The 24,015-nt window shown below is 40.1% G+C and overlaps 1 protein-coding gene across 1 annotated transcript; it reads left to right on the forward strand.

Annotated features, from left to right (window-relative positions):
- Positions 1-394: 394 nt before the first annotated feature.
- On the forward strand, positions 395-6,205 carry LOC134576768 (phospholipase A2 inhibitor and Ly6/PLAUR domain-containing protein-like). Its single transcript, XM_063435474.1, has 5 exons — positions 395-449; positions 2,146-2,265; positions 5,459-5,608; positions 5,793-5,939; positions 6,069-6,205. Exons 1-5 carry the CDS (start codon positions 395-397, stop codon positions 6,182-6,184), a joined length of 588 nt encoding a protein of 195 aa, XP_063291544.1. The 3' UTR covers positions 6,185-6,205.
- The last annotated feature ends 17,810 nt before the right edge of the window (positions 6,206-24,015 follow it).

Below are 24,015 nucleotides of genomic sequence, written 5' to 3' on the forward strand. Positions count from 1 at the left end.
TAGCAGGCCTTACCTTTCCCCATTCCCCATTACATAACTATTCATTTGGATGAAGGTTTAAATTTAGTTTGTCTATTATGATACTAGGTCAATTTTTGCATCTCATGCAAAGTTATCATCAATACCTTAATTTCAAGATCGTCATCGCATTGAATTATTAATACCACATGATTTTAAAATAGCAGTCTAATAGAAGATGGGAGGTTTCCTGTTTCCCATTTTGATAATTAAAACAATTTCATCATCAGAACAAGAGTAGACCCGTTTAGATAACCATCACAGTGGTGTTCATTTGGGATATTTCCTCCTTTCTATCTCAGACATGTAATTAAATCCTATAAATACAAGCAACAAGCTCATAGAAGAAGATGCCAGAACCAACTGATCCAGCATCATGATGAGCTTCATGCTAAGTGCCTTTTGCATGATTGCTATTTTCTTCAACACAGGTGAGTTAGGAAGCATAGTTACTTCTCAATGTCTGGGCCACTATGTCGACCTCAGTTAGAAGACAAGTTTTTTTTAATGCTATTGAGTGATGTGTGTAGACCAATAAGAACAGCACATGGTTATATTAGATGGCTATGTATATTTAACCATGCTCCCGATTTTGTTTGGGAAGTCTACAGATGAAGACAAGTTAAAGATATGAATGTGTCTCATTGTATATTTTAATGTATGTTGGTTACCATTTCTGATCTGAAAGCTCTGTTATAAATTAGTTGAAGGCCATAAAGCCGTGTGTAGTGATTAATATCAACATTCCTTTCATATGTAGGACTGTATTAGATTAAAAAAATAGATACATTTTAGGGTGATTGGGAGAATAAGGGAGAGGAGGTAACTCAATATTTCTAAGACTGAAAGATAGCATTATGGCTACTAAGGAATTGGGTGGTTTAATATAGGATATATGAAACAATATAAAAGTAATTGTATGAGTTAACCTAGATAAACAAAAATCAGGTTCTAAAGTGGCTTGGCAAATTATTCTGAGAAGCTGACTGTAGTGGTTATGGTGTTCAGAGTAATTTTTTTTATAATGAAAAATATCCATACCACTTGTCCCAAACATTTTTGGGTGCTAATTCATTGAGTCTGTATCTCTTTCCATGCTTACAATTTGCATTCCATATTTATTTTAAAAATTTTAATTTGTGTGTATATTTTTGATTATCCCCTAGTTTTAAAAACGAAAACATTCAATATAATGATAGGTCTCTATATGCTCATAAAATAAATGTTTTCTGAGCCAGATGCCAAAATCAGAACAGCTTATTGCATTGTTCTGGGCCTTGCCAGGTGTGTCCAAACACACTCTAAAAAAAGAACGTTTTGTTTTTTAAAAATCTATTTTTTCCTGTTTAGAGCTCTATCTGCACTTTGAGTCAATTTGAGCTAGCCAGTTATCAGGTGAAAATAAAGACGAAGCAATATCATGTGTTATCACTAAAAAAAAAAAAAAAAGCCATTTTATTGCATATTTATAATTTGGGAATATTTATTAAGTTTTGCAGCATTTGTTAAAAAAAAAAAGTTAAGTACCATTACATTTCAGTTTGTTTGTCATATTAAAACAATGCCTCTTATAATTGTGTTTCCAAAAATATTCTCTCTTTAAAATAAATTCTAGGGCACATATGTTAGCGATGTACGGCACATGAGAAGTTTGGAATAATATATCGAAGAACCTGGCCTGGGGGCATCAGGTGGGGGGTTTAAAATACAATTAATAGTTGGTGGACAGGTCACAGTCCACTCCCTGTTAACACCTATTGCCACACATGGGGGCTCTATAAAAAAAACATGGGTGACATTGTTTTTTTTAGTCATAGATTTTGAGGATAGATTTTGTTTTGTGGTACATTTAAAAAAAAAAAATGTTTTGATCTTTGCTTATTTTTAATAGTAGCGTTGGAGATAGATAGTAGGCTAATCCTGAAACACTCTTGGTATTTAGTTACGCATATATGCATCCCAGTAGGGGCGTTTTAGCTAGCCCTAAAGCATAGATTAAGCATTGGTAAAAGGGTCTAATTTCAAAACTAAAAATAAAACAGTTATATATATATATTTCTACATTATATTCAATCTATCCATTTTTCATGTTTATTTTCTTTCATTAAGAAACTTGTTTCATTCTAGGGAATTGTCTTAAGTGTCAGAAATGTGAAAACACGAGTGGTGACACATGCTCTGGAGAGCTTGAGAATTGTGATACATCTGTTGACAGCTGCTTGACTACATTAGTTGTTACAATTTATGGTAAGTAATTAACCCCTTAAGGACACAGCTTCAAAAGCTTGTCTTGCACTTAAGGACACAAGACATTTTCAAATTTTTTGCTGTTTGCGTTCAACTGCAATTTGCATTTTACTATTTTATTGCACCGACACATATTATATACCGTTTTTTAAAGGACAAAAAGGGCTTTAAATTGATGTGACATATACATATATAAATGCTTATTTATTATAAATAAATACAAAAAATTGCCCAAAAATGTAAAAATATTGTTTTTTTTTTCTTCAGTTTTTGCAATAATAATGTGTGCACAATTAGTGCAGGTTAAGGAAAGTAATTAAAAATAAATTAATTTAGTTGTTCTGATTTACAGAATATATAATGTGCCCGGGATTTTAAGTTTTTTTTGGTAGTTACAGGTCACAAAGCACAAGGAGTAAAATAAACTTTTAATGTGGAGCGATTTTACAATTTGGTATGTTTGTCTTGTAAGCTTCATAGCCATAAAAGAAAACAAAATTGCCACACAAAAGTATATATTTATATAAAGCAGACATCACAGGCTATTTAACTAACATTATTTTGACAATTTTTACGTAGCCATTTCACCGCCAATCCCTGCTAAATATTGGACTAAAATTTAGTTTTTTTTGTTTTTGACATACACAATTATAACAAAGAACTTCTCATGTGTATTTCGTAAAGTTGGTGTGTGCTATTCCTGTACAAAACCTAATTTTGTGTTCAGCTACATCTGCTGAGTACAACGATACCCCCATTGTATGTCTTTGGCTCTATTTCGTGAAGCTATAGCGCCATATAAGAGACCTGTCCATTTCGGTATTTACAGTAGAATTTTGAGAGACAGATTTGATGGGCCTATGTTTTAATTTAGGCCACTATAGCAGTTTGACTGTTGGAAAAAAAAAACCCACAAAGGCCTACCATTTGTAAAAGTAGACACTCCAGGGTATCTCATATGGTGCATATTGTGCCTTAACATGCCCCCATTTTTTCACCAATGTATGTCAAAGTTTGTGGTAAATTATTTTGGTCATTTTTAAGATCCGCATTACTTTTTGCTGGGCATTTTGTATATTTGACATGTGCCACTATGATCAAAGCCCCAAAATTATGCTCAGCTAAGTCTTCTGAGTAAAATGATACCCCAATTGTATGTCTTTGGCACTATTTCGTGAAGCTACAATGCCATATAGGAGACCTGTTCATTTCGGTATTTACAGTAGAATTTTGAGAGATGGATTTGATGGGCCTATGTTTCAATTTGGGTCACTATAGCAGTTTGACAGTTCGAAAAAAACCCACAAAGGCCTACCATTTGTAAAAGTAGACACTCCAGGGTATTTCAAATTGCATATTTTAAACCCTAGCGTAGGATCATTTCTTTTGCTAGTTTGTACCAAGTCTAGTAGCAATTAGCATTGTTTCTGCCTTTTTGACACACACTTAGAGATGTTACTGTATATTTTGCAATCCTTATGTGTGCTACGGCAGTATAACACCTATTATGTTGCTCAGCTATGTCGTCTTAGTACAACAATACCCCCATGTGTACCTTTTTCAGGGATATGTGGATGTTGAAGGGGCACATTGGAGACTAAGCCATATCAGTTTTTTTTTTTTCACACTTTGAATTTTGACGCTGGGTCCATGTGCAATTTTAGAGCATCTTAGCAGGCTGATAATTCAAACTACCCCACAAAGGCCTACCATTTTTTTTAAAGAAGGTATTAATCACCGTATTAACCTGCATCAAACTCTGGGGCACTGCCTGTCAACTCTGTCTGCTGATAGAATTCATAACTTCCTAAGCATTTTTTACTTTTTACACAAGAACTTTAACTAAATAATGTTATAAAATATTTTTTTTATATATTTTTTTAAAAATCTTTTCACCCCTTGCATAACACTAAACTCCCCAACTTCCTATGAATTACCACGCACCCTAATTAACTAACTAAAATTAGAAAAATAAAAATAATGAAATAATTAAATAATTGGCCCTAAACGTTGTCAGCAACTTTAAAATGGAAGAACTAAATAATAACAAAAAAAGTGTGTGTATGTGTGTGTGTGTGTATATATATATGTGTGTGTGTGTATGTATGTATGTGTGTGTATATATATATATATATATATATATACATATATATATATATATATATAAAACAATGTGCAACTTATTCTCCCTTGTGTGAAAAACTTTAAAACAAAGGCCGGGCTGAGAGGGGCAATCAGGGCAATAAAAGCTGGTTTCCGTCCTTACGCCCCTCTGGTAGCACAACATGCACCTTTTCTGGGGTGTCTTCTTTTTGGGGGTTGGTGGTATCCAGGAACAGAAGTGACCTGTCTCAACCCTTCTGCTGCTAGGCCCAGCTGATGGTTCCCCACTGTGGCACTCAGTGAGCAGCCCAGAAATAAGCTGAAACTGGAAATCCAGAAATGTGGATTTAATGTCAGCATTTGCCTTTTTGTACAGAATAAAGGCATTGTGATTCGCCATTTGCATAAGGTAAATGCCAAACCTTTTGTACCATGCCCTGGTCTTCCTCAGTATTAAATAGGGTTGCAGCAGTTGGTCGGACAGGTCAACTCCCCCCATGTGCTTGTTATACTGCCTAATGCAGACTGGCACCGTCTAATTTCTTGTCTGCCACGAACTGCGACTCTTCCAGTGTGCTCAGTATGCATAGATGTTAGCATGAACACCTCCTTCTTATCTTTGAATTTGAGAGCCAGCAGTTCGTCCTGGCAGAGAGCAGCCGTTTCCCCACTCTTGAGCTTTTTTTTGTGCCAGGGCTTTTGGGAAACCGACACGTGTCTTTCGGATAGTGCCGCAGGCCACAGTTTCAAAGCAATAAAGCACTGGCTGTCACAGCGATCACATGTGCTGGGACAGCTCTATTGGCGGTTGCTGGTCTGCCTCTGACATCAAGGCACCCAGTAACAGCGTTAACCCCATGATCGCCGCGATCGCAGCGATCTGGCGTTAACGTTAGTAAATTATGGAGATTTTCCGTCAACGGTCCTTAACGCACGGACAAGCTTGACGGAAAAATCGCCGTCTTCGGTCAGGAAGGGGTTAATCCAGCTGTGTTATTATTATGGTATTACTACAAAAAGGTGTACAGAAATGCTTTGTCAAACACTACTTACTCTAAACTATGGTGATACTAAAAGCTATTTATTACAGGGACCAACACCACTTCACACATCACAAAGTCTTGTGTGTCCAACACCGATTTGTGTTATGCTAATTATAACATGACATTTGGATCTGTGCAACTGTACAGTATAGCTCAGTGCTGCAAAAGTGATGGGTGCAACAAAGACAACATAAAACGTGAGTATTGAGACATCTTTCATATGATTGGTAATAAGTAAGACCCAATGACTGTGTCATCTTAAGAGCCACCCATGAGCAAGTTAAACATGGGTGGTTGTAGAGAATTTATTTTTTTAAATGAGACAAGATCTTCACAGTCAATATTATTGTTACCTAATCATTATCTCTGTTCCTTCCTCAGTACCTCCCCTTAACCAGACCGAAAATGGGGTAAGCTGTCCTTCATGTTTAATAGTAGGAGGGGAAAAGTGTGTTCCTAAAGAAACCATTAAGTGTACTGGAGACCAAACTAAATGTTTCTCCTACACCGGTGGAGTCTATAGTAAGGGTAGGTGTCCAGTCTTTATCAATCTTTAATCAAATGTATTTTAGCCATCTGAGTGCCACCATTGGTTAAAGAGTGGATAGTATGATTGATTGATGTGTACTGACAAATACATTATTTTAATATTTACAGGCAAGTTTGTTGACACTGATGTAAAAGGATGCACCACTGAAGATGTTTGCACCCACCCTGCCCCGACATACCCAGCCACTCTGTTAAAAGAAGGATATAAATTAACCTGTCCTTAAGATTGACGTAGCAGCAATCTACAGTAAATGCACATAGATTGACAGATGATGAGTTGCATTGATTGTAGTGTATTGGATATATCAAACGAATATAAATCAATTCACTTTTCATCAAATAAACTATATGTATAATCATATTTATTCTATAATAGCATGGTAGTAATGTGTATAATTATTCTCAAGAGGCTGTCTGCAGTTAAAATTATTGAATTAAATATAAAGAGTAACAATAAAAGCAAAAGTGTCAACTGGAATTGTATTTTAAATTTGGTTATTATTAAGCTAAAGATAGTGTAAATAATATTCTGTTCACATGTGTAGCCGCAACACCAAATTATCTCAGAAATGCCAAAAAAATATTAGATTGTACTTGAGAGTCATTCCATTAAGTTAACAAGATTCTTGCCACGGTGGTGGACTTTTTCCAATTATGGATAATGTGTCACAATAGGTGCATGTAGGTCCACACACATAGATAATCCCAAATAATCCACACAAAAAAATTATGTATACGAAAAGAGTGCACATTTATTGATGAAAAAGTATGCATATCAAAACGTTATGGTATCATGCTGTCACTGCAACCCTCCTAGATGCTAAAGGTAGTACAGGCATATCACACCAAAACATTGTAGTACACTGAGATGACACACATTTCCCAGCAATTTGTCTATAAATAAAGACACTCATGCCCTGATGGATCTCATAGGTTCCCAAATCACTCTAAGGCACCTGGGAAGGTCATGTTTGCAAGGGGTTGCCATTCCATTTCAACTGAGTTGCTCTCCAAACAAACCAACTGGTAACTCCCCACAGTGCAAATACAAAAAGATAGCCTGCATATCTCAAGCTGAAATTTTTGTGGTACCTAGCTAAATGCTATCAGAGAGACTTCAACATTCTGTGCAGAAGAGGTGGCAAAATATGAAAACACAAAGAGTATAATGTATATCCCTGTCTCCACCTGAACCTCGGTTTACTCCACAAAACTGTGATTTACAGAAAAAACAAATTAAATTGGTGCGGTGTGCTATACAAACATGTTAAAGTCACCAACTAAGTGGCATACATACACTGGTAATGAGTCTCGCTGAAAGTATTGGTATAATAATCCCAGTTAGGAACAGAAATTCCAGCTTTAATCACTTAAAAAAACATATGAAACAAAACATAGTGTAAAACCATACAAAAAAGACAATCTAAAAAAGGTAATTATTGCACTCACAAACACTCTGCCACTAAAAGTGGCGGCCAGAAAGGCACGTAGATAGGTCAAATAGACCTCCAAATTGGAGCTCCAATATGTTCCTAGTCAGATAAGTCTGTCCACCTCACTCGGGTTCCAGATCCCAAGGCGTGTAGCAAAAGATGTCACTGTTTTCTGGATAGGATATGAGGGTGTCCCAGTAGGTGAAAGCCTCAGAATGCTCCAAAATGTGTCCTGTGGCAGACCGCGTACCTTTCGCCAGACACGCTTCCTGGGTCCTGGATCCAGCTCCAAGTGGTGAGAGCTCTTCTCCAGAGAGTATAGCTGTATAGCAATGAATAGAGCAAGTATAGCTTTAACCCCACACATTAGCCGAGACTTAATGCTGGGAGTGAACTGAACTGACTTTAATGGGACAGGGTACAGCCAATGTATACACAGACCCCAGCAGACTTCCATTGCCTTTGCCACAAGCCCCTCCCAGGAATCTCTGGGCCTGGGAGATAATTGTGTTAAAGACTGGTAAGCTAATTATCTCCCAGGAACAGAGAGGCAAACATAAAAATGTAAAACATAAAAATACGTAAAAAATTCATAAAAACATAAAATAACCCCACAAATTATACATCTTTAAATAGCCTTGACCTGAGCGCCAATGTTCTCCAAATAGCGCTCAGATCCATGCAGAGCAGTGGAAACGCTACTGTGTTAAAGTTCTGATGGGGGCTCCTGCTGCTGCAATATGGGGTTCTCTGCCTGGGTCTCTGGTAGAGTTTGTTCCCCTTAGTCTCAGGCACCTTCCCTCCAAAAAGCACTCTCCTGGCAGGTTGCAAAAGTCTTTAAAATCCCGCACCAAGTTGTCCGGGAGCCACATGGTCACCTCGTGCCGCAAACAGTTCCATTTGATTTGCAAGTCCCGCTGAGGTGACCGGGAACCCATGAAGTCCTCATGATGATTTTAGTTCCATGACGATCGCAGCTAAGTACCGCTGAGGACAATCCGTGGGTTTCTTCATGCAAACGGCTGCCAGGAAACTAGTGTTTGGTTCCATTCTAATAAAGGGAAAGTGCTGAACCAGGGGCATCCAGAGAAAGCTGTTAGTGGTGGCTGGGGAGATTTAACTCCCAAACAGGGTCTTTGGATACGTCCCATTGTTTTTGGGCAGGAGGCTAGCTAGCAGGATCCTCCAAGAGCTCGTGGCATAGGCACGTCTGCCAAATATCTGACTGGTTTCGTCCTCAGGGCTTTCTCAAGGAAGAGCTTAGGTATAATCCCCGCCATTGTGGTTTATAAACCCAACCAATCAATGTTCAGTAAGTTCAACATATGTATTTCATCCTATCAGGTGAATCTGATATACAGATTGCTAATCCCACCAAAAAGATGGCCGCTGGAATCATATATGGCAACTAAAAAAAAGAGGTTGTTTGGTCGAGATACACAGACTAATTTCCTAGTGTCTGGACCGACACTTCATCTCCCAAGTGAACCATCAGCGGCGACCCGCAGCTCACGCATGCGCAATAACGTTGTGAATATTTTCTCCTAGTTCAATCATATGTCATGACACCCGCTGAACTGGTGCCATACTGATGAGACCTACAAAATCAAAACTGCAGTCCATGGCTGGTTTCTGGTCACCGATCCTTGGGTCATAGTGTATTCACTGGTTTTGTTTTTTAAATAATCTGTGTTTAAAACAGTGTCCATTGCTAAAGGTGCCTATAGAAATGCATCTAAAAGTCAGAAAAAATGCACCATGAAGATCAGCCCGGTGGGCTGTGATGGCCATGGACCAAGACCAGTAGAGGAGATCAAAAATGTACCGAGATTAACCCTTTAACAATGCTGAGGAAAAAAGGATGCGTGTAAAAAAAAGTATCAATCGTTATTTCACACTGACATAGCTCAGTACTACTCCACTATTTCTCTGTGAGTCATTTTACTTGTTTATTTTAAATCTGCATCCATTATTTGTAATATAGTTCATCTTCAAGGCACCATAACCACTAGAGGTTATGGATGCCACCCTACTTCATGGAGTTAAGCTATTAGCAAACAGTTTATCCCCAAATTCTGGAAAACGGTGCTTTATCGCTCTTCCCTTCCACTTCCTCTGAAGGTCTGAGGCTTCAGTCAGGAAGCCCATACCTAAACTCATGGCTTAATCTGATGTTCTCAGAATAGAGCCAAGTACAGATCCCTGAGGTACCCCACTGGTGACAAGCCCAAGCTTCGAATATACTCCATTGACTACAACCCTCTGTTGCCTGTCACTCAGCCACTGCCTCACCCATTCAACAATATTGGAATCCAAACTTAATGATTGCAGTTTATTGATAAGCCTTCTATGTGCAACAGTGCCAAAAGCCTTACTGAAATATAGGTAAGCAATGTCTATTGCACCACCCTGATCTATAATTTTAGTTACCCAATCAAAAAAATCAATAAGAATAGTTTGGCATGATCTCCCTGAAGTAAACCCATGTTGTCTCTGATCTTGAAATCCATGTGTTTTTAGATGTTCAACAAACCTATCGTTTAACATGGTTTCCATCACTTTCCCCACTACTGAAGTAAGGCTTACTGGCCTATAGTTGCCCGACTCCTCCCTATTACTTTTCTTGTGAATGGGCACAACATTCGCCAACTTCCAATCTTCTGGGACTACTCCTATTATCAATGATTGGTTAAATAAATCTGTTAATGGTTTTGCTAGTACACCACTAAGCTCTTTTAATAGCTTTGGGTGTATTCCATCAGGTCCCATTGACTTATTTGTCTTTACTTTTGACAGTTGAAATAGAACCTCTTCCTCTGTAAACTCACGTGTAATAAATAACTAATTTATCCTTTTTCTTAACTGGGGTCCCTCTCCTTCATTTTCATCTGTAAATACCGAACAAAAATATTCATTGAGGCAGTCAGCTAGACCGTTATCCTCTTCTATATACTTTCCTTCTTTTGTTTTTAATCTAACTAATCCTTGTTTTACTTTTCTTTTCTCATTTATGTATCTAAATAAAAGTTTTGTCCCCCTTTTTTACTGACTGTGTTATTTTCTCTTCTGTGTGTGATTTGGAAGCTCTTATAACTTGCTCAGCCTCTTTCTGCCTAATCTTATAGATCATTCTGTCTTCCCCTACTCTGTTTTTTTTTATAATTACTGAATGCTAAGTTTTAGTTTTTTACTATTTTGGCCACATCTGTGGAGTACCACAGTGGTTTCTTGAATTTTTTGCTTTTACTGACAAGCCTAATGCAATTTTCTGTTGCCTTCAGTAGTGCAACTTTTAAAGAATCCCATTTCTCTTGGACTCCATTTAAATTGCTCCAGTCTGATAATGACTCCTTTACACATATTCTAATTTTAGAAATGTCTGTTTTTCTAAAGTCTAAAACTTTTGTTTTTGTGTGGTGTGACTCAGTCACTGTTCTTATATTAAACCACACTGACTGATAATCACTGGATCCTAAACTTTCACCTACAGTAATATCGGATACCAAATCTCCATTTGTTAACACTAAATCTAGTATGGCCTCTTTACGAGTTGGCTCCTCAATGACTCGTTTTAGAGACAATCCCAGTAGGGAGTTTAGAATATGTGTGCTCCTGGCACAAGCAGCTATTTTTGTTTTCCAATTCACATCAGGAAGATTAAAGTCACCCATGTCATTTTAGCTATTTCCTCATCTAGTAGATTATCTAACTCTTCAATTTGTCCTGGGGGCCTATAAATCACACCTACACGAATTACTGTGTGATTACCAAATTCTAACGTAACCCAAACGGACTCTATGTTCACCTCACTAACTTTTATTAGGCTAGATTTTATGCTATCCTTCACATACAGGGCCACCCCTCCCCCTTTCCTGCCTTCCCTGTCTTTTCTATATAAAGAGTACCCTGGTATTGCTATGTCCCAGTCATTTTTCTCATTATACCATGTCTCAGTAACAGCAACTAAATCTACACTATCAGTTGCCATTATTGCCACAAGTTCATGGATCTTATTCCCTAAACTGCGAGCATTTGTAGACATGATTCTAAGCTTATCATTTTTTAACACACTTGCTACAGGCACCTTCTGTCCTTGTTTTGGGGGACAATTGGATTATTGGATTGATGTTTTATCACCCTTTAGCCCCCCCCCCCCCCTCCTAGTTTAAATACATCCTAGCAAAACCTCTGAACTGCTCACTGAGAACATTTGTTCCCTTTTGAGAAAGATGCAAACCATATTTTTTGTACAGTTTATTTCCATTCCAAACAGAGCTACCATGAGAAATAAAGCCAAATCGTTGCTCCCGACACCATTCACCAAGCCACAAGTTAAAGTCCCTAATACGCATCCGCCTGTCGTTCTGAGTGTTATGCACAGGCAGAACTTCAGAGAATGATAGTGTGGAAGCAACCTGCTGTGACAAGCAAGTACATGATTCCCCTATGACACTTATAAAGCTATTGCTTTGGAATGTTGCCAAAGCTATCAGGTACTTGGACAGTCACAGGGGAGCTATGGTGGATAGCTATTGCTGGAGTCCAGAAATAGCAGGGTCTGCTGTAATCAGCAACACTCATAATTAAAGGTACATTTACATTTGTGCATGTACTCCATGCAACCAATATCACAAACAGTGTTATTCACTAAATACCAAATTTTGGCCCCAATTTAATATTTTTGGATAAGGTTTTCGAATTGTTGATTTGTTAAAAGAATCCTTTAAGGTGGTTTCATATTTTACTACATATCTCAATATTTTGATTTACTTAATGTCTGGTTTTAAATCAGCCTCCACCCTCCTTTGTCTTACCAGGGAAGTCTCACAAGAGGCAAGGCTTGCCTGACAGAGCGCTCTAGTTGTTTGTCTTCCAAGTAAACTGTGTGGTGGAATACTGTCAAGGAACATTCAAGATTAGAAGTGACCACAGGTCATCAGATGTCCATCCAGAAGGGTTGCTATGTATATAGACATGTGCATATATGAGATGCAACATAAAAGCCAGCTTACTACCTGCTCTTGGTACTGATATACAGCAGTCCCCTTTTCAGGTTTTAAAAGGTGAAGGGTTGTGTAGTGGGTGCCATCTTGAATCACCTGCATAGGTAGGTATTGACAGTTCTGTTCAAAGCCTGACATTAAATTTAAATTTTCCAGCGTTTATTAGAGACACTTCATACACTATAACCGCCTGTGTTTGTTAGCTCTTTGCTCATTACCTTCTATTAGGTAGAAGGATACAACTCTATTAGTTTGAGAAGTAGTTTGATTAATTTCTATCATGAATTAAATTACTAGTAGATAGTGACAATATATTCTACATAATTATGCTGAGCAGGGAAGAATATGGACAATGTTCCCATCAAGAACAAAAGAAAAAGGGATCCAGGTGCTCAACTTTTCATATATGACAGCTATTTAACCACTTAACGACCACGGACGTACTAGGTACATCCGGCAAAAAATGGTTGTTAAGGACCGCGGACGTACTAGGCAACTAGGAGCCCTGGACTTACCTTGACCAGCGATCCATGGCGAAATTGGCAAGCCCTATATTTAACCCTGTAACTTTCCAAAACACCATAAAACCTTTACATGTAGGATATTGTTATATTTGGGAGACTTTGCAGAACACAAATATGAGAGTTTTAAAAAGTAAAACTTATCACGACGATGATATAATCAGTAAAAATGCAGTTGCAGTTTTAAAAAATGCAAAAAACAAATAAAAACGCTAACTGTGGCCAGCGTTTGTGACCGAGTGGCTACTACAAAAGACTGGCAATACCCCATGTGGAATACCCTGGGTTGTCTACATTTTAAAATGGTATGCCGGAGGGCGGAGCCTGACCGTAGAGGCAAGCAGTTGCACTAATCTAGAGCTCCAAGACCCAAACGAAAAAAAAAACAAGGAATAATACCCAAACGGCATACCCCCAAAACAAAACCAAGATCCTCTACACGTCCCCAATGACATGGGATGCAAAATGAAGAAAACTACCGCAGAAAAACCCACCTCTGGGCTCGGAGAAGAATGCTCACCGGCTCCAGCATCGGGAATATCTTCACAGCCCAATAAATCCACACCGGACTCCCCTCCGATAACTACGCTGATCCTGAAGCAACTACTTGCAGACTTACAAACTAACCTGCAAAAGGACATCACAGCACTAAGGGGAGACCCAAGAGGCCTGACAGACCGCATGGGCACCCTCGAAAACACTTCCACAAATAACACCCGAGATATTGGGGAGCTACGAAAGGCCCTGAGTGACCTGCAGCTACAGCAACGGAACACTGCACACCGCATGGCAGAACAGGAGGATGCCAGAAGGCACAATAATCTGAATCTGAGGGGGATCTCTGAGGCGATACCTGAAGCAGCATTACCACAGGTCATCAAACGTCTGCTCACAAATATATTGCCACCCACTCAAGCCAAAAGCATAAGCCCCGATTACCTCTTCAGGATCCCCATCCCGCCCAAATAGCAAACTTCAGCCACTAGAGATGTAATCATCGCCTTCCGCACCAGACAAGACAACAATCCTCACCGCCCTGCGGGGGAAAACACCACTCCAATTTGAGGACATGACACTGATTTTTTTTGCAGGCCTATCAAGCGACACCCTGGCATGGAGACGATCCTTCAGGCCACTCACCACGCTCCTATGACAACACGACCTCCAATATCGCTGGCGGCCTACCCACACACTGGCCATTCACCAGGGGAATGACTCCCACCCGATCCAGGACATGAGCGAAGATACTGCAGGCCTTGGGCCTACCACGAGACTCTCTTACAACAGCGAACCAGCAGAGCACAGCATCCCCAAACCACTCCTGGGACCCATCCAGAATAGCCCCATTTGTACCACAGGGACTAACACCCGACCCCTATGCAATAGTCACCACATGAACGAAGGCTGGCGGCAACATACCCAAAACGGGATGCAGAGACCACATACCACATATATAAGCAACCCACCTAACACAGGCTCTACCATTGTTTACTTGCTTTCTAGTTTGTCTTTGTTTTGTTTTTTTGTTTTTTTTTATGTTGCCAGCTGTAATTATTAGACCAACAGAGTTCCCAGGTGAAACCACACGGGGAACGCAACCACCTGACACACACAGCCACACACTAGAGACTCTACTGACTCAATTACTAAGCAGTTCTAATAGTTTTGTTCTGTTACAGTGCCTTTAGCACCTCTCCGAAAGGACAACCCCTCGACCATATCATCTCCTTCCCTCCCAGCCTGACAGCAGTTTAACTTAGCCCACACGCACAGCACCACCATGGCCAGGCATACTATTCTCATGAGCATCCCTTGACTTGGGAAGCGACCAAACAAATCTCACATAGGCAATGGTACAGCGCAGTAGGTACCACATGGGTCCGTAGTGCACACATACCGACTCACACCCTTACATGGGCCAACAATAGGACTTCTCTATTAACTGCCCTCCAAGACCACAAGCTATCTTCGCCTTAGGGACAGGGCATTCTGGTGACCAGAGGCTAATACACAAGGCCCGTCACCTCAGAGCACAAACCTGCGCATATAACTTTAACTAGACACCTACTCTTGTATGGCACTTAGACTAGAGCACCAAGCCTCCTTATTGTACAGCCCCCCGGGCCAATATAACTAGCCAGGCTCTGAAGCGCTACCATCTTAACTGCCGGTTAACCACGACCACGGCACTGCCGAGATGCATTCTACCTGTCGCTCGACATACAGTGAGCACTTACCATATCGCCCCCTGATACTCGCCCACCTACTCTCCCTGAACAAAGAGGTTAGAATACTCCTAACATGACTTACCACCCAGTGGTTAAAAGTCCGTACCCATGTGCATACATCTTATATCTTATTTAGTCTTATAATGCCTTGTTTCTCCCTAAATTATGTGTTCACGTATTGTAATAACCCTAAAAAAGTGCAGTTATCTAAACATTTGCTGATCTTACATGGTTTAGAATATATTGTTGAGAATTATATCACACAGTATGACCTTAACTGTCTGCACACTACAGTGCTAGGCAGATCATTAGCAGCAGTGTGTTTTTGACCTTCTGAACCTCAGTTATCTTGTTCAATCGGATTGTTACTAGGAAAGTTTTGAGATATATTTGTTCAAACTATTTTTAGCGTAGGTTCCCAGGCATGTTATTATTTTCACGGCAAAGACTATAATTTATATTTTAATCACTCTTTACTAATAAGTCTCACAATTGCCGATGTAACTATTTTACTCGCAACGCCCTCTCTTACGTATATTAACTATTTCATAACAAAAAATGTGCAACTGTATATCGTCATGACCTTGTATGCATTATTCCACCTGTGCCTGCTGTCGTGGCACCACAGGAATGTTTGTTAATTATATTTGCACCAAAAATAAAGAATTTTTTAAAAAATGGTATGCCGTGATGAGGTTAATTCACATTCATGGGCTACCATATGGTGTCAACAGGCAACATAGACCCAGCAAACCAATCTGGCAAATTGAATTAGTGGCTACTATAAAAGACTGGAAATACCCCATTTCGAATGCCCTGGGTTGTCTACTTTTTCAAATGGTATGTCATGGTGGGGTTCATTTTCATTTCTGGCCTGCCATTCTGTCTCAAAGGGAACATAATCCCAGCAAACCAATCTGGCAAATTTCAATGTGCAAACACAGAAAAGGGGAAAGCCCTACATTTGATCTCTGTAAGTTTGCAAAAACCCATAAAACCTGTACATCGGGGGAACAGTTGTACTCAGGAGATGTTACTGAATACATATTGGGGTGTTTTGTGTCAGTACCCCATAACAGGAACTGAGAATCCATGCCTAAAGTACAATTTTAGAAAAATATAACACAAACAATGACTACCCAAAAGTTTGACAAAGACTGGTGGTAGAATTAGTGCATGGAAAGTGTTAAAATACCACCATTTGAAATACCCTAATGTGTCTACTTTTAAAAAAATACATGGTTTGATGGGGGTAAATTACATTGGCCGGCTTCAAAAATGTCCCAAATAGGACATGGGTACATGATGACCGGCTGTGAAAATTTCAAGTTGGAAAACTGGATTTCATACCCTCCAAATAAGGTCTTTTTTAGCCCTCAGAGAACCCAACACACCTATACATGGGGGGTATCACTGTACTCAGGAGATGTTGCTGAACACACATATTTGAGTGTTCTTTGGCAGTAACCCTTAAGTTCTCAGTATATGTATTCTTAAATTGCTATGTGTGTCAAAAAAAATCACCAATTATATATTTTATTTTATTGTTGCATAGATTGGTGGTAAAATAGTTGCATGAAAAGAGTCACTAAAAAGTCAGGTTTAGTCTGCCATTCTTTTACTTCTTTTTGAAAGTTTCAATAAGGGGTACGTAATGGTTTGAAAAAAAGGAAGAATGAGACAAGCTTATCTCAATTCCCAGATAACAGAAAGAATCTCCAAAAGGGATACTAACTTCTGTATCAGGTATATTAAATGGCATTGCGCTTTATTTGGCGTAATTGATCTTATATCCTGAAATAACTCCAAAATGATTTAATAGTTGAAATAGAGCTGGGACTGATTGATCTGTATTAACAATAGAGAGCAGCACATCACATCATCAGCACAAACTGCTACTTTGTAAATATTTTGGCCTATAGATATGCCTTGAATTCTGGAATCTTCCCTGATTTTAATAAGCAGCGGTTCAAATGGCAGGGCGAAGAGAAGTGGAGATAATGGATATCCCTGTCTTGTTCCATTATTAATCTTTAGTGGAGTCCTATATGAATTTGGAATTTGGAATTGTGCATGTAGATTGGAGTATAAAGCTCTAATTGCCTTTAGTAAAGAGTCTGGGAAACCCCATTTTCTATAGAACAAATAAGTCCTGCGCTCAGGCACCCACTACTCCAGGGCGGCAGTGTACCATAGTACACTTCAGCCCAAATACATATAATAAAAACCAAAGAAAAGAGTCACCTCCATTTATCTAAATATGCATAGGAATTTGGGGTAGTGCGCAGGTAACTCTTTTCTTTGGTTTTCATTGTATGTATTGAAGCTGATGTGTACAATGGTCATTGCTACCGCCCAGGAGTAGTGAATTTATTTTTGTGTATCCCTATTAAGGGTTAATAAGTATGTAGGGGTTTAGAGAAATAACCCTCTCTGTCTCATTGGAGATTTTTTTTTGCCTGAAGGTAAAGGAAGCAAGGGGCATTGTTAGTGTAGTACCCACCTAAGAGGTTTGCCTTGACTTGGCTGGGGGGCTTACATCTAATGGCCATTGGCGTGAAACAAAAACAAAAAAAAATCAATTTGTCTAAATATGCATGGTAATTTGGGATATTGCTCAGGTAACTATTTTCTTTGGGTTTTATTGTATGTATTGGAACTGATGTGTACAATGATCTTTGCTCCCATCCAGGAATAGTGGGAGTCTGAACACAGGACTTGTTTTTGTGTTTTTGAACCAGAAATTGGCACACTTAGGTGTTTATTGAAGGATTGAACCAGAAATTGACACACATAGTGGTTGATGAATGGTTAAGCCAGAAATTGGCCCACATGTTGAGAGCAATTATATTAAGGTTTCTTTAGTTACACCCTTTTAATAACTGAAGTGCACTGTAATCAAATCACAATTAGTCTAATTAAGATGCAGTAATAAGTCATAATACTATCTGTACTTAAGCCAGAGTACAATATGTGATATAACAGTTTGTATGACCAATAATACTGAGAGCCTCTTCACATTTAGTGATTTGATATTTGGGACCTTTGGTTTTCTTGTGATGGAATAAAAAAGTTGCAGGATAGAGAGAGACAAATGGAAAGTGATCAGTTTAAATGTGTGAAATACCTTAAATCCTCCTAGCCTTGAAGGCATTAGATCCCCTTAGCACACACCACAAGTACTAAGCCAACAATAAATACAATAGGTAGAGCAATACAAATATACTTCTGTAATACTGGATATGAATGGTTATCTGTAGGAAAAACAGGGATAAGACACGAGAAACATAACTAGAAACCACACACCACCCTTACGTCTCTTTCCCCCCTAGCCTCCCCATGTGTCACATTCACGCCCTCCAGCCCATCCAGGTGACTCATTCATGAGCCTGATGGCCCCCTCAACACGCTACCCCTGTGGTAGAACATGACTAGGCCCTCTGGAGTGACTTGCCAGCCGCAGCTGCGAACCCTGGGACCGCGGAATGCACTCCACTGTAAGACACAATAGTGCAGAATTTTCTATATAAAAGATATTAGACCAAAAGTAGGATATATTCACACTCACAAATTTAGAGCCAGATTAAACATGTGGCTCAAGTGTATGGCTCAATAGGATGATTACTGGGAAATCCTGGGGGAGAAGCGATGACATAATGCCACACGATGCATCACTATGTGTCGTGGTTAGGGGCTGGAGGTGAGGAGGCTGGGAGCTGCAAGCACCTCGATCAAGGTAGATTGAGTGGCGTCTAGAAACCACAGTGTGCCCAAGAAAGATGAAGCTGCACTATATAAGGAACAATGCGCATTCTATGCTGAGGTCCAGACACCAGCGGTTTAAAGTGGGTGGATGTGACTGTTGTGGAACCGCTGCCTGTTCGTGAGTTTTCTCTCTCTTTTACATGTATTCCCCCTGTATGTTCGCTTATTGTGCCCGCTCCCCATTCTGGAGTGTTTCCACTAAGTGAACCCATTCACCTCCTGAACGGGGACCAATCCAATCCCTCATTTAGAATGTTAGGTTAGAATGTTTCCACCTCGCAACCCAAGTGTAAAAACCACAAACCACAAGGGAAACAATTAATGAGTGCTTCCCTGTTTGGTCGCCGTTCGTAGTTTACCGAACAAGGACCTCCCTGGTGTCCCATTAGAACATTCGCACTCGCAACATAGGTGTGAAACCACATGGGAAGTGATTAATGAGTGCTTCCCTGGGTGGCCGCCATTTTTATAGACGAACGCCAGTCAGGGGGAGCATTCATACCCTGAAAGGAGACACTTCCTTTGTCTGGGTTTCACACCAGGACCTCGCGAATGGAGACTAGTCGATCGAGGGGCCGAGGCAAGGGTCCCTGAGATTGCTGTGTGCACTTTTAGGGCCTTGGCGAGTTTGGTGGGCTCTCAAGAGCCTGAGGGACAAAGAGACCAGCTATTTTCCCACGGGCGGGCGTTTCTGTACCTGGAAGACAAAGGGACGTCCTTTTTTCCCACACCAATCTCCCTGGTACAGAGGCGCTTGGGAAGAAGACCCCTGGCAGTTGGTGTGGGAAACCCTGTGGGTTTAGTGGCAGGCTTTGGGGACAAAGGGAGCAGCATCCCTTCCCGCGTTGAGGCCCCAGGGAGGTGGAGCATCTTGGGATGTGTCCTTGCATGTTTGTATGGTAAACCCCTTGCATGGGGTTATGGATAAAAGCCATGTGTGGCCAATAAAATTGTTTTGAACCTCCAGGACTGTGTTGTCCAGTTACTGGGGGGGATTAAAATGGGTCTCCTTATGCCCCAACTGGTTCCCGGTCGGCTAAAAATAGGGAATTAGCGGAGGTTACCAGTCGGGTTACCCTAGATCCGCTACACAGAATACAAGGGTAAACCACACAAAAAAGCAGTGGGCATGGTTCTTAGTGATGGCAGACCGTCACAGCTTCCCTTGCAGGGTTCTGCACCGGAACCTCATGAACAGAGATTGGTTGGGGAATGTGCCATTGTGAGGTCGCCTGAGGTTGGTGGTGACACTTTTGGGGCACTGGCAAATTTGGGGGCTTTTCTGTGCCTGGGAGACAAAGGGACAGTCTCTTTTCCCGCACCTTGTCTCCCAGGCACAGAGGCTCCTGGGATGAAGACCCCCCTGTCGTCCTGTGTGGGAGACCCTTCGCCTGAGTTGCGGGCTTTCCATATTTGGAAGACAAAGGGACAGCGACCCACCCGTTCCCGCACTAGGGCTCCCTGGTGTAGAGGATCCTGGGATACGACCCGTGTTTGTGTGTATTGAAGACCCCTTGCATGGGGCTATGCATAAAAGCCATGTGTGGCTCAATAAAATTGTGTTGTACCTCCAGGACTGTGTTTCATCCAGTTACTTGGGGGGAATTAAATGGGTCCCCTTATGCCCTAACTGGTTCTCGGTTGGCTGAAGGAAGGGAATTAGCGGAGGTAACCAGCCAAGTTACCCTAGCTCTGCTACAATGACACGCTAAATTGGATTGGCTTCCCTAGCCGTGAAGATGAAACTGTCTCGCACATGGAGAGAGAGTTTGGCATCACAACAATGCATGTTTCCTTCTAAAGGTTCGCAGTATGCCCTTACCAGTCAAAGATAAGTAAATAAAGGAAGTCAGTTGTGTGCACTAATTTACATGTACAAGACACCTAACAGAAGAAATCTGAACCTGTGAGTGTAACACGGGTTACCTATTTTATGAAAACCCATTATCTTTGCTGTGTTTTTTTTTTCCTAATATAAAATCATGAGAATTTTACACTGATTTAAACAGAATAAGAAATGAGACAACTTTTTTTTTTCCATTTAATGCTTATTGGAGAAAGGTGCACTAAACCAATTACTATAGTCTCCCTGAGAAGTCTCATTCTAATTGCCTCTCTATGATACAGGGTTGCAAGAAAAAGTGAGAGGGTGAAAAAGGGAACAAAACTGAGATTATAGCACATTACAAAGAAATAACCACTTAAGAACTAAAAGCAAAGAAGAAGGAAGAGAAAGAAAACATACAAGATCTGTTTTCCTTAATTTAAGGAATAAAAGAATCAAGGGAGAGAGGAAAAAGGGAAAAAGAAAAAGTGAATGAAATATAAAGATAAAGAGGGGGGAGAACAGGTGTTGATGATTTTTTAATTGTACAAACAATTTGGAGCTGTAAGGTACGTGAAAAGTTCTACTTTACCAAAGTAGCTGTTGTTTAGTGGAGTGGAGAGGTAAGGAAGTGTGTGGTGTTTTTTTTGGGGGGGAGGGGGTGTTTTTTTGGCGGGGGGTTCTCTAAAAAAATGTCTAATAAAAATTCCTTTCAGGATTTAAAAAATAAAAAAAACACAATGATGACACACAAGAATAAAAGCTGACCAGCTCGTAACTTCTAAATCTTAGTGTCATATCAGAAAAGAAAAGAAAAAAAAAACACACAAAAAGAAGAAAAAGTGAAAATAACAAATAAGAGAAATCTGAGAAAAGAAAGTCGAACATCTTTACTGCTGTAGATGCTAAATCGGAGAAGAAAGCTTCTATCTCAGAAGATAATAGTATGCAATAACAATATGGAGATCATCGAAAAGGGTATTCAGCGCTAAGCAATAACTGGAACAGTCCAAACGGCAGCTAAATCACCGGAGCCGGGGTCTCTCGTCCCGTCCGCAAACAGATGAAAGCACAAGGAGTGGTGCAGCGCCTAAAATGTCCTTAAAAATATACATAAAAGCAGGGAGAAAAATAAAAAAAAGGGAAAATATATAGTGTAGTATGCCACTGTCCAAATAAATAGAATAAGACAAAAGAAATACACTCACAATTTCCTGGAGCTAAAATTGTAGCTCCAACTTGGATGCCTGGGCGGAACAATCCCCGCCTATGGATATAGTGTGGTATAAAAAAGGATAAAGATATCAGATATCAGATATCATAATCTTTAATTATAATAACAAAAGTAAACATATAAAAAAAAAGTATAAACAAACATTGGAATATCCTAAAAGAAGATGATTTACTAAACGAAATCCTCCCACCAACACCTAATGTAATATTTAGAGGAGCCTCAAATCCAAAAACAATTCCCCCCCCCCCACTCCCCGCCCCCCCCCCCCCCCCCTTCCTCCCATTGGCGGGGTGTTTTTTTTTATCTGAACACCTTGTTACTGGTCTTAACGCTGATTTTGATTTGCATCATTTTTTATAACAATATATATATGTTCTTCTAATTCATGTCTTCCATTTTCCCCCTAACCTATCTGACCCTTTACTAATTTTATGCACTTACTTTAATTACACTTGGTATTTTACTGGAGTCTATCTTGCTTTATACATTCAGATTTTTGTTTTTTTAAGTTATTGTAATTTTCTTTTTACTCCACTAGATGGCGCTGTCCGCCATTCTGCTATTATATTAACAGGAGCTTATTGATAGATATCCTTTTAACCACCAGATGGCGATATCTGCCAGCTTTCGAACTACACTCATATTTGTGTAGCCTGGATTGCTGCACACGGACGCCATCTTGGTGGAGCCTGGATCTTACTCCTGGATTGTACCATCCAAGCCCGAGGGATAGAGCAGTCCACATCTGCTCCATCAAATGAGTACATTTCTTACCACTTTAATTGGATTCTGTGCCTTACGGTACACACTATTTTGTTTTTTCTTTTTCCTTTTTCTCCTATGTTTCCGGAGGGAAAAGACCATCATCTATACTTGCAAGTTGGCACTACACTATAATATCCAAAGCCCATATCCGTAGAGCTGCTTATGTTTCCATCATTTGAGTGACTGCAACCACCAAGACCACACTATATCCATAAGCTGGGATTGTTCCTCCCAGGGCGTTCAAGTTGGAGCTACAATTTTAGCTCCAGGAAATTGTGAGTGTATATCTTTTGTTTTATTCTAGCTATTTGGACAGTGACATACTACACTATATATTTTCCTTTTTTTTTTTCTCCCTGCTTTTAAATATATTTTTTAAAGGGACTCTCCAGTGCCAGGAAAACAAACCGTTTACTGGCACTGCAGGTCCCCTCTCCCTCCCACCCCCATCCCGAGTTGCTGAAGGGGTTTAAACCCCTTCAGTGACTTACCTGTATCCAGCGCCGATGTCCCGATGGGTCAGGGTCCGCCCACGCTCCCCCCCTGCCGACGTCATCCGGCGGGGGAGACATTACTGAGTATGCGTGACCGGCGGCGGAGACCTAAGGCGCATGCGCGTCAATGCCGTGCACGTGCATTAGACCTCCACATAGGAAAGCATTGAATAACGCATTGAATAATGCTTTCAATGCTTTCCTATGGGGATTTCAGCGACGCTAGAGGTCCTCACACAGCGTGAGGACGTCCAGCGACGTTATAGCACACTTTTCGTGTTCTATGAACACGGAAGTGTCCTCTAGTGGCTGTCTAGTAGACAGCCACTAGAGGAGGACTTAACCCTTCAAGGTAAATATTGCAGTTTATGAAAACTGCAATAATTACACTTGCAGGGTTAAGGGTAGTGAGAGTTGGCACCCAGACCACTCCAATGGTCACAAGTTGTCTGGGTGCCTGGAGTGTCCCTTTAAGGACACTTTAGGCGCTGCACCACTCCTTGTACTTTCAATTTGGAGATCATGCTGAACCAAATTCACAATACTCAAAACCCGATACTGAACCAAAAAGTATTACACCCGAATATCTCCAAGAAAACCTAAGATCTGATTTCTTGAATCTGGGTCTCAAACAGACAGAAGATAAAATAGATTAGCTCAAGAACCAACTGTTGGATAAAAACAAAATGTTTCATTCCACATTAGAAAAATGAATTACGCTTATTATCCAGAAATTAGAAAATATTGAAGATAGATCCAGAAGATGTTAAATAAGAATAAACGGTAT

The sequence above is a fragment of the Pelobates fuscus genome, chromosome 11, assembly GCF_036172605.1.
Source record: "Pelobates fuscus isolate aPelFus1 chromosome 11, aPelFus1.pri, whole genome shotgun sequence".
NCBI classification, from domain to species: Eukaryota; Metazoa; Chordata; class Amphibia; order Anura; family Pelobatidae; genus Pelobates; species Pelobates fuscus.